Source organism: Vipera ursinii, assembly GCF_947247035.1.
Source record: "Vipera ursinii genome assembly, chromosome: 2".
Classification (NCBI taxonomy): Eukaryota; Metazoa; Chordata; class Lepidosauria; order Squamata; family Viperidae; genus Vipera; species Vipera ursinii.
Window position 1 is genome coordinate 18,414,393 of NC_139513.1, and position 12,571 is coordinate 18,426,963.

The window sequence follows — 12,571 nt, forward strand, 5'->3', positions numbered from 1 at the left end:
TGATGGTGATGTGGCCTTGTTTGCTACCTGCTTGGCACACTGCCTTACAGAATCTGCACTCAGGGCGCTTAGTTCTGCCTCCACAGCCTGCGCAACTAGTGAAGGGAACTGCTTCTCAAGTAGCCGCCGCCCTCTTTCTGGTAGCTTCTGCAGCCAGTCGATCTCATTGTCCATGTCTAGGTTGTCAGCTCTTTCTGAGTATCCATGGTGGATGGTTATTGGGCTGGAGATATTCTTGGGGGGGGGGTCATAAGGCTTTGATGGCTCCCCCAGCAGCCTCTTCTGCCATCACTTCTTTCAAAGCATCCTGGAACGTCAAAGTCTCTTTTGCAAACAGCTTTTGCTGAAGGTCTCTGTTCTTCAGACCACATACCAGTTGGTCCCTGAGCCTATCTTCTAAGTCTGGGAAGTCACAGAGCCTGGACGCCTCTCTCAGTGCAGCCACAAATTCGGCAGCTGACTTTCCAGGTTGCTGTTCCCTTTGTTCGAACGTGTGTCTCCAGGCAATGACGGAGAGCTTTGGTTCAAAGTGCTCTTTGAGTTTTCTCTTGAGCTCAGCATAGGTGACCGACTCTAGAATTGCTGGGGTGACTAAATTTTCATCTATATCAAACATCGCCTGGCCACACATGCAAAGTAGCGTTGTAGCCTTTAAGCCATCTTCATGAACTTGGTTCGCTGTTAGGTAGTTCTCGACTCGTGAAATGTACGAGCTCCACCTCTCTGTCAGCTTGCTGACCTTGGCCAAAGGGACACGGGCCTACCCGTAAGCAATGGGTCCAAGAGCCAAGCAAGGGAGCTGGTAGACCGGGAACCACCAGCGGTACTGAGGTGTTCGGAGAAGTCACGGAAGCCACCGAAGTACTTGTGAACCATCTAGGGTGAAGGGGTATTATGTATTGAAGTAAATTATATGGGCAGTTATAAATGAGTAACTGTTGTGTTTGTTTAAACATTAATTGTCTGTCTGCAGTTTTGCGAGCTTGTGTTTTGGGTGGGAAAATTGCTTTAATATCATTGGAAGCCGTGTATCGGCGGTCCGCATAAATAGATGTTAAGGCAGCTGTTAGAGCCGCTTCTGTGTTAACCTAATAAACGTTCTGTTACTTTCACCTTCGCCTCGTCAAAGCCTCAAAGATCCCAATACACAACAATATAAATATTGGAAGGTTGTCTCTGTAGTTCTCTAAATTTTCTGAACCCTTATCAGTTTTGCTGTCCAGGTGGCCATGCAAAATCCAAAAAAATCAAAATGCAAAATCAGAAGATGTGGATAGACCTGGCCCATAAAATAACCAAAGGTTGGATACAACTGAATGGATACCATCAGCATCAGCATCATCGCAATACTGATAAAGGAGAATGTTTCTAATTTAGGGTTGAATTTTTATTTATTTAATTTATTCAGTAAGTTTATTTGTGATCCATCTCATTTCAAAATGACTCAAAGTAGCAATAGACTTATATACCACTTCAGAGTGCTTTACAGAGTCAGCATATTGCCCCCCAAAATTTGGGTCCTCATTTTACCCACTTCAGAAAGATGGAAGGCTGAGTCAATCTTGAGCCAATCAAGCCACCTTACTCATTTTGAAACAACTCAAAATGAGGGGTCCTTGGTGCTTTCAGAGCTTGGTTGTTTTCTTACAGAGATTTTATAGCTCAAACTAGGTAACATTATCAGTGCACCTGTACAATGCAATACATGTCATGAATAAGTCAGTTTTCAACATTTCAATGAAGAATTTATTTATACAGTATTTCTGGAAATATATGTTCTATTACATTTTTTTACCACTCATCCTTAGACATAGCCCTGTTCCTAGTGTTAGTAAAAGCACACTGCTTCACTTGTTTTTCTGCTTAGACCCTGCCTCCCTCCAGATGTGTGGAAAGATGCCGTCCTGGGTTACTCAAGGTGGTTCAGAGAGGACGGCCAATTTGCTGCTATGACTGCATTCCTTGTGCGAAGGAAGCCATCTCCACTCAGGAAGGTGAGTGGCTCAGGCTGTTGAAAAAGATTACAAATCATTGCCAAGTTATTTTCTCCATTCAGCCATTATTTCAAATTGAGGAAGAAGAAATGATAGGGGAAAACAACCTATGACATGGCAGCAGATCAGCAATCTATGTGCAAGTGTTGCCCCTTAAGTGGTATGAGAACTCTTGTTTCAGGCTGGTATTGGGGCTTTGAAGCTGGCTCCAAAGAGAAGCTTCAGAAGACCACTGGAGGACAAGACAGCATAAATGTAGCATGTATCTCCAACTCATTCAGGCAGTCATGAATTTCTCTGAATCTGATGCAGTGGTGGGATTCAGCCAGTTCGCACCACTTCGACAGAACCGGTAGGTAATTTTTGGTACCCAAGCCCAGAATGGCCTTCAGAAAATGGCATCCACACAGAGAACCAGTTGTTCACATATTTGAATCCCATCACTGGTCTGATGGCTGCCAACACATGCCTACTGCCATGGACTTCTTCATCACCTCCAGTACCCTGGAAAAAGGAGGACTTAAATTCTCTCATAGCCTGCAAGAATTCTATCTGCACATGTCTCAATGGTTGCAGGAGCTCCATTACAACTGAAAGCCATTTTAGTGAACTAGAACAGCCCTTGAAATTTAATCAACGCTGTTTTAATTTTAGAGGTATCCTTGCTCTTCTCTGTACTCTTTCTTTCCATGAGTTTGGGATTTTTGCTGTATTTAGTACTTCATTAAATATGTCCAATAAAGTTGGACCAAAAGTTATTGGAGGTTCTTGTATATTTCAGACGGTAATCCATCGGGGCCAGGTGTTTTATTACCTTTTTGTTTTTTAATTGCTTCTATAATTTCCTGGGCTGCTCTATCCTTATTTAATATATTTTGAAATTCTTTCAGAACCTTCGGTGAGTCCGCTTTCATGAGATATTGTAATATTCTTTCCTCAGTGATCTTTTCATCATCTTTGTAGAGATTTTTATAGAATTCATACTTCACCCATTTTTTTTCTTCATTTTGATGTACCATCGCCCCTACATCATTGCACAGTTTACTAATTCATCTTTTATCTTTTTGTTTTTTCAGTCTATAGGCCAACCATCTCCCAGGTTTGTTTGCCTGTTCAAAAAAAATTTGTCTAATACTTTTATTCCTTGTGCCATTGCTTCCGGTTGTTCACATATTTGAATCCCATCACTGGTCTGATGGCTGCCAACACATGCCTACTGCTATGGACTTCTCCATTACCTCCAGTACCCTGGAAAAATGGGGGCTTAAATGCTGTCATGGCCTGCAAGAATTCTATCTGCACATGTCTCAATGGTTGCAGGAGCTCCATTACAACTGAAAGCCATTTTAGTGAACAGCCCTTGAAATTTAGCCAACACTGTTTTAATTTTAGATGTATCCTCAGAAGGTATATAACAACAGTCCACACTCAAGTCCAGAGAGATATATCTCTTTCTGGCATAGGGCAAGTATCAAACATAGTAACAGGATTACTTTCCTCTTCTTGTGAGAATTTTCTGGACCCCTACCAATCGGGTTTCAGGCCCGGGTACAGCACGGAGACGGCATTGGTCGCTCTGGTGAATGATCTCTGGAGGGCGCGGGACAGGGGATATTCCTCTGTCCTTGTCCTATTAGACCTCTCGGCGGCTTTCGATACCATCGACCATGGTATCTTGCTGCGGCGTCTCAGGGGATTGGGAGTGGGAGGCACAGTTCTTCAGTGGTTCTCCTCCTATCTCCTGGGACGCTCGCAGTCGGTGTTGGCAGGGGGGCAGAGATCGGCCCCTAGGTCTCTCATTTGTGGAGTTCCTCAGGGGTCGGTTCTCTCGCCTCTCCTGTTCAACATCTACATGAAACCGCTGGGTGAGATCATTCGTGGTTTTGGAGTTGGGTATCATCAATATGCCGATGATACCCAACTTTTCTTTTCGACCCCAAACCACCCCAGTGTTGCCCTCGCTGTGATGTCCCGTTGCCTGGAGGCGGTTCGGGTCTGGATGGGGAGGAACAGACTTCAACTCAACCCTGACAAGACTGAGTGGCTGTGCATTCCGGCATCCCGGGACATTCAAAATGTTCCATCTCTTTCTATGGGGGGTGAGCTCTTACCCCCCGTGGATAGGGCTCGCAACTTGGGAGTCCTCCTAGATTCACGGCTAACCCTGGAAGACCATATAGTGGCCGTGACTAGGGGGGCTTTTGCCCAGGTTCGCCTGGTGCACCAGTTGCGGCCCTATCTGGACCGGGATGCCCTGTGCACGGTCACTCATGCGCTCGTGACCTCTCGCCTTGACTACTGTAATGCTCTCTACATGGGGCTTCCCTTGAAGACCACTCAGAGGCTCCAACTGGTACAGAATGCGGCCGCGAGAGTTGTCTTGGGAGTTTCCCGGTACTCCCATGTTACACCTTTGCTCCGCGAGCTGCATTGGCTACCAGTTGTCTTCCGGGTGAGGTTCAAGGTCTTGGTTATGATCTTCAAGTCCTTACATGGCATGGGTCCGGGTTACCTCAGGGACCACCTGCTGCCGGCGTCAACTCCCCTCCGCCCTGTGCGTTCCCACAGAGAGGGCCTCCTCAGGGTGCCTCCGGTCAGAGAATGCCGACTGGTGGCCCCCAGGGGGAGGGCCTTCTCTGTGGGCGCTCCGGCACTTTGGAATCAACTGCCGGTGGAGCTCCGGATGACATCAGACCTCCGAACCTTCCGTCGCGGCCTGAAGACCCATTTATTCGAATTAGCTGGTCTGGCCTGATGGGGGAATATGGGTTTTTAAAATAGTTGTTTTTATTATTGTATTATTGTTTTTATTTGGGCATTGGTTTAATCTTATTTTAACTTTTGTATCGTAATTATATATGCCCTGTGAACCGCCCTGAGTCCCCAGGGAGAAGGGCGGTATATAAATTAAATAAAACCTAAACCTAAAACCTAATTGCTCTACTAGAGATTTCACATTTGAAGTACTGGAGGCTATTTTTGAACCCTGAACGTAATTTTAAGTTTGTCTGTCTCTATAGATGGGCTGTATTTCAAACATGTTATGGAAGAGGGACAGGTTTTACTAGAAAAGTTTGAGACTGATCTGAAAATGTATTTTAAAATGACAAAATACAAGAATACAAGAAAGATACAAAAAAGATGCTTCATTGGACATACAAAAAGAAACTAGCTGATGTTTTAATAATTAAAAAGGATATACAAATAACAAGCCAAGAGGGTGACCTGGATAATCTCCCTCTATTTAATTTATGAAAGAGACTTGTTAAAGCTTTGAATAAATTTGTGAGAAGAGACAAAGTAAAGATTAAAAGAAATCAAGTTTTCTATATTAAATAAGGAAGGAACTAAAAATCAAGATTGTTAAAAGAAAAAAAGAAATATAATGGTTTATTTGATCTAGGCTAAAATAGATAGATAAGGGAAGAAGAGAGAGAGGGAGGGAGGGAGGGAGGGAGAGGGAGGGAGAGAGGGAGAGGGGGAGAAAGGAGAGAGATGGATAGTTTTATTTATATTTATATTTATATTTATTATATTTTTATACCGCCCTTCTTATGATAGAATTGTCATAGAAATTGATGATAATTTCTATGTCATATTCTTATTCTTTTTTTTTCTGTTCTACTCTTTCTCTTGAGTGAACTTTTGAAATAATCTTACTACCACTTTTGTTTATTATGCATACTATTTTTTCTACTGGTCTTTCAGAAGAATTTAGGCAACTATTAGTTCACATATTGGTTGGTCATTTTCCAAAAGGCCAACAATGATTTTATGTTTTTGCCTTTCTCAAACATTTTACCTTGGGGGAACCTTGAAAATAATTATCAGGTCTCAGAGGAAGACTGCATGAAAATTATTATATCTGTTGGTCAAACTATAGCATGTGGAATTAAAAACACAATGTTTAAATCCTGCACAACCTCTTGCAGAACCCTAGTTCCACAAGGCCCTGGTTGATAAAGACCAACAGATTTTTGTATCAAGGCCAGAAATGCTCACTAAATCCATTGTTATATTATTATTTTTTTGACGTGGCTTTATTGAAGCAGGTTTATAAAAATAGGGACTGAAGGAATACTTGTCATAAATGGTATACCTGTGGATATTCAGCCTTGGTATATCCTTTCATGCCCCTCACAACTAAGCAGTTTTGATGGATTTTGAAGTTTTTGATAACTTTGAGCCAAAATAAGCATTAGAGACAGGAAACACTCAGATAATTGTTTTGACCTATCGAAACAAGCTTGGATATAATTCAGATGATCGTTACATTTTTAAAAAAAGAAAAGTGTAAAGGGGATTTTTAAAAGATGGACCAGCAGAAAACAGCTACTCGGATAATGCAAATTTATATGAACATAATCATCTCTTTTTCACTTCCTACATTTCCTACACACGCTTATGTGTGATTCCATTATGTATAATTTATTTTTAAGTGGCCTTGTACTTTTATCCATTGCAGCACTTTCTGTAATCAAACAGGAGTTCCTGTTACTATACTAAGGAATTGCTTAGGGTAAATAAAGCAGATCTTCTCGTTCATTACAGATGCAATCCACTGCACCAGATGTTTGGAAGATCAGCATCCAAATGAACACCAAGATCACTGTCTTCCAAAGAATATCACCTTCTTGTCATATGGAGAATATTTGGGGATCATCCTAGCTTCCTTTGCTCTATTTTTGCAATTCATCACAATCTTTGTGTTAGCAATTTTCATTAAATACCATGAAACTCCAATAGTCAAAGCTAACAACCGTGATCTCTCCTACATTCTACTCACATCACTCCTCCTTTCATTTCTCACTAGCTTCCTCTTCATTGGCCAGCCAAGGAAGGCTACCTGTATTCTCCGACAAGCAGCCTTCATTATCATTTTCTCAGTGGCTGTCTCTTCCCTCTTGGCCAAAACCATCACAGTAGTGCTGGCCTTCTTGGCTACAAAACCAGGTAACAGTGTGAGGAGATGGCTTAGGAAGAAATTGGCCAATACTCTTGTTTTTGTTTGCTCTTCTGTCCAAGTTCTGATTTGCTCCATCTGGCTGGGGATCTTTCCTCCTTTCCCTGACACAGACAAGAACTCCCACCCTACAGAGATTGTCCTGCAATGTAATGAAGGACCTGTTGTCATGTTTTACTCTGCCCTAGGTTATATGGGTTTCTTGGCTGTTGTTTGTTTCATGGTGGCTTTCCTGGCCCGGAGGCTGCCTGGGGCCTTCAATGAAGCCAAGCTGATTACCTTCAGCATGCTGGTTTTCTGCAGCGTTTGGGTCTCCTTTGTGCCCACCTACCTCAGCACCAAGGGCAAATACATGGTGGCCGTGCAGGTCTTCTCCATCTTGACCTCCAGTGCTGGCTTATTGGGCTGTATCTTTTTCCCCAAGTGCCACATTATTTTGCTGAGGCCTGAGCTGAATACAAAGGGGATGCTAAACACAAAAATCAAATAATAGTTTTCATTCTTTTGGAACTGTTTTTCTAGGGCACCACACATACCCTCCATTAGCCTCCCATTAGGTTGCTATTGCTCCAAAATTTGATTTCTGCTTGTGTTATAGATTTACAATTTTTTTATATATGTATACTGTATGTGTATGTGTATATGTACCTAGTTCTAGATGTAGATGTATAGATATAGATAGATATAGATATAGATATAGAGATAGAGATAGAGATAGAGATAGAGATAGAGATAGAGATAGAGATAGAGATAGAGATAGAGATAGAGATAGAGATAGATAGATATAGATAGTGCTTTTTTGTAAAAGAAAAAGGTGCTGGAACTCACACATGTCATACAACCCACCTTGCCTACCCTACAAGGTTCCATCCAAAAAAGGTGCCGGAACTCCGTTCTGAGCGTTCTATGAGAAAAAAAGCCCTGGATATAGATATGGATATCATTTTACAGTCTCCCCAATATTGCCCACAGGCCTGATCAGACCTTGCGAGCTCGTATCATGCACCCTAAAGATCCATTCCCCAATGAAGAGAAGTCCTCACTCATATACAGGATGGCATGTGAAAACTACCACTGTAATTATATTGGGGAGACTGCAAAACAACTGAGGACCAGGGTACAGGAACACAAGCTTGCCATCAAAAGACAAGAACAACATTCACAGGTGTGGGCATACATGGCCACACACACTTTCAATCTGACGGGGGCTGAGGCGATCACCTGTGATAACACCAAGAAGGGATGATTATTCAAGGAAGCTTGGTTCTCTGACCACTCCTCAATCAATCGGCATATTGAGCTCTCCCCTGTGTATCAAGCCCTCAGGAGTTGGGTAGAGGAGCGATGCACGAATGTAGACAACACGAGCACTCACTGAGCGCTCCGTCAAACCAAGATCATAACTGCACAGTTACACAATCGCCCTCCATCACAGAATGTAAAAAAGAGGAAGAACAACCACTTAGACCCTCCAGCATGAGAACACGGGCAATGACAAGAGCAATGGCAGCTATAGCTAATGGGACTGAGAGTAATCCTCTCCTGACAGCAGACACTCAGAGAAAATCGCACCTTACAGGAACAAATGCAAGGTGGCTCGAAAGAATACGGCTGGTTGAAACGAACAGACCAGTGACGTGTTCTATGAGTGGAGCGCAGAAATGCTGATGATATAAATGCAGTTTCCCTACTCCAATGATTTTATCCTGAGGACATTGGTAGTTAGCTAACGAAAGCTTGATTCTTAATAAAACTGTTTTAGTTTTCTACCCTATCCCAGTGTTTGGACTTCTTGCTCTGATTTCAATATGCCTGGGATTCGTATTTTTAGTTTGATTAAGGAGTATATATATATACTCCTTACACTCCCCATGGAACTTAGGACTGCCCCCGACCTTCGCTCATTTCACCGGGACCTGAAAACTTGGCTCTTCGAGCTGTCTGGCCCAGGCTGAGGGGTTTTAATTTTTTATTGGGTTTTAGTTTTAAATTTCTGGGACTTGATTTAATTAATTGTTTTAACTGATTTTAATTTTTGTATGTTATGCTTCTAATCTTCCCTGTAAACCGCCCTGAGTCCTACGGGAATAGGGCGGTATATAAATTTAATAAAATAAATAAATAAATAAATAAATACACATATATACTCCACACATATATACATATTCAACCTTTTCACAGATTGTACCACTTTTAGGACATGACAATATTCGAGTACCCCCAGTGCTTAGCAAGGTATCAAAAACTTGATAACTGAAACAAAAATGGGGAGGGATTTGGGGTTTTACTGTTTAGATTCATTTGTTGTTACAGAAATGGTTAGTTTATTTATTTATTTTATTTATTTATTTTATTTTAATTCCATTTATATCCTGCCCTTCTCCGAAGACTCAGGGTGGCTTACAAGTAAAAAGTTGAGGTTCGAAGTTAATGCTTCATTCTACTGCAACAGAGGAAGTTGGAAGTCAATGTTTTTTCTTTTCCCCTTCTCCCCCTCACTTTTTCCCCTTCTTCTTCCTCACTGTGTCCTGCTATTTGCTTTTGTATTTTTGTATTTAATTCCATAATCTAATAAAATGTTACAAACCAGGAAAAAAAAGGGAAAAAGTACTGGTTTTGATTTCTTTGGTGGTGATTCTTTTGCTCTCAGGCCACACGGAGGACCCCCAGTGGTGCAGGCTACACAAAGCCCTGGGCAGTGGAGAGCAAGCACCCAGCTCGGCCCAGCCTTCCCCAAGGGGTTGCCCGGCTGGGCTTACATTCTCCTCAAGGCTGCTGCTATTGTTCTGTTCCATCCTACGACCGGCCCTGTTGGAATGTCAGGGACAACCCCTTTTTTATATTCAATAGGCTGGAATTAAGCCAACCAAATTTATTTGCAAAAACTAAACAAAACAGTTCAAAACAGAGTTAAACAAATACAGACCGAGACTATATCAGAAGCTCTTCAAACGGTTGCCTTCAGCAACCAGCACCTCCCACACATTCCCCTTTTAAACAGCACTCTCAAGGCCTGCCTTCTCTTTGCCTTCTCCTGAGGTGCCTCATTGCTTTTCTTTGTTCACTTCTGCTTGTCTGCCTCCTGCTTCGAGCGTCCCTGAACAAAGCCAGCTGTGGATCGCCTTCTTCCAATCTTTCAGGCTCACACAGCTGGGTCTGAGGAGGAATAAGACGGGAGGGGCCTGGCTGAGAGCTCTGCGGTGCATCAGAACTTTCCTCTGCAACCAAAGGCTCTCCAAACCCCTCCTCCTCCTCCTCTTCAGAATTGTCCCACTCAGCTGCCAAAACCACAGGCTGACGCTGAATCACAACAGCTATTTGGCTCACTCTCCTTGGCCAGGTTGCTCATGGTGTGTGCGGAAGGGCAAAATGTGTGGGTCAAAGGAAGGTCCGCTCCCTCTCCATGCAAGGAGACATGGATTTGTAACCAAACCATCTTCAGCAATAGGATGGGACACCACCAGGAGAGTCAGGTGGAGGGGACAAGGAGATGGAAAAAAGACAGCAGGGCTGGTCGTGCCCAAGTGCTAAGACAGAACTTCCCTCAGACCCGCCCTCCCTCTCATTATAATTTCCTCTCTTCCTTCCTCCCTTCCTTCTGCCTTTCTTCTTTTTCCTTCCCTCTTCATTCTCCTTTCCTTTTTCTTCCTTCCCCTCTTTCCTTCTTTTTCCTTTCTTGCTCTCTTCCCCTCTTCCCCTTTCCTTCTTTTTTTCCTCTTTCCCTTTCTCCTTTCCTGTCCCTTCTTGGATGCTCAAATGCAAAAGGGGAAACATTTCTAAATGCCTCCTTGTCTTGTGATCAAATGTCACTTTTTGCTAGTAGTTTGTGACCACTTAAAAGATTGAGAACAAACCAGGCTCAGTTTATCCCATGCTTGCATTTAGTGGGGGTGTCCACAGACAACAGTACAGCAAAACTGTCAAAATGGCGGCTCTTTCTTGTGGCAGCCCCTCAGATACTGGAATACTGCTACCATGTCTCCCCTATTTCTTCATTTCTTTAGACTAGCCAAACCCAAGTCCCACAGCCATTGTTCATATGTTTTAATCCCCAGACGTTTGATCTTCTTTGCTGCTCTTCTTTGAATTTTTTCCAAACTTTCAGCAACTTTTTTGTGATACAGTGACCAAAATTGGCTGCAGTATTCCAGGTGTAGTCTTACTAAGGTTTTATAAAACAGTACTAATACTTTGTACTTGATTCTATGCCTCTGTTTATACAACCCAGGATTATATTAGGTTTTTGGTTGCTGCTGCACACTGCTGGCTCATAGTCAAGTGAATGTCCACTGCGACTCCCTCTTACAGTTACTGTTTGTAACTGGGTCTCACCCAATCTGTACTTGTACCTTTGATTTTTCCTGCCTAAAAGTAAAATTTCGCATTTCTCCACATTGAAACTCATTTTGCTGGCTAGGGCCCATTGTTCAAGTTTGTCTAGATCTTTTTGACTCCTGAGTTTGTCTTACAAGGTGTTGGCTATTCCTGTCAATTTGGTGTCATCTGCAAATTTGATGAGTTCCCTTTCAATTCGCTCATCTAAGTCATTTATGAAGATGTTGAAGCAGTGGTGGCATTCAAATATGTGAACAACCGGTTATCTGTGTGGATGCCGCTTCCAGAAGTCCATTCTGGGCCTGGGCAACAAAAAATTAGCTACCAGTTCTCTTGAACTGGTGCGAACTGCCTGAATACCACCACTGTGTTGAAGAATACTGGGCCTAAGACGGAACCTTGTGGTACCCCACTGCTTACTTCTCTCTATGTGGATGTAGTGCCATTGACGACTACTCATTGAGTACGATTTGTCAGCCAGCTACAAATCCATCTGTGGTGATGTTGTCTATTTCACCTTTTTCTAGCTTACCAAGGAGTAGGTTGTGGTCTACTTTAGCAAATGCCTTACTGAAATCTAACTATACTACGTCCACAGCATTTTGCTAGTCTAGTAGTTTAGTCACTTTATCAAAGAATGAAATAAGATTGGTTTGGCATAATCTGATTTTACAAACCCTTACTGGCTACTGGTTATGACTTTGTTTGGTTCTAGTTGTTTGCAGATCTGTTTTTTTATTATCTTTTCTAGGATCTTCCCAGGTATTGATGTTAAATGATTGGTCTGTAGTTTCCTAGGTTTGTTTTTTTCCCTTTCTTTTTTTTTTTTTTTTAATTTTATTAAATTTATTATTTAAAAACATTGGACACAGTACCAGCGAGCTGACAAACCTTTTTGTCTACAATGTTTAAATATATATATATATACATGTATATATGTACATCAAAAATACACTTAAATACACTTAGATTACAAATCGGTGAAATACCACAATATTTAAAACAGTGAGCTAGTCTGTAAAACCTAATAGAGACCTTTCTTTTTATCCATCCAAAGATACAATTTGTTCCAAATTCTATAATAGTCTGATTGATCTTTATTCTTTAATTCCAAAGTTAATCTGTCCATTTCAGCGCAATCCCAAATTTTCCTAATAACCTCTTTTTGTCCTGGGATCTCATTCTTTTTCCATTTTTGCGCAAATGATATTCTAGCTGCTGTGATAATATGGATCGTTAAGTATAGCACATCTTTAGGATATTTCTCTTTCGTGATTCC

General features: G+C 42.0%; 1 protein-coding gene across 1 annotated transcript in view; it reads right to left on the bottom strand.

The window, feature by feature from the left end:
- Nucleotides 1-247: 247 nt before the first annotated feature.
- LOC310633352 (vomeronasal type-2 receptor 26-like) overlaps nt 248-12,571 on the bottom strand; it is a gene marked incomplete at both ends in the record, with an annotated part of 33,249 nt that continues 20,925 nt past the window's right edge. Inside the window, one exon of the mRNA XM_083351054.1 lies at nt 248-760. Coding sequence (XP_083207180.1) covers nt 248-760 — 513 coding nt within the window. The remainder of the gene's footprint in view (nt 761-12,571) is intronic.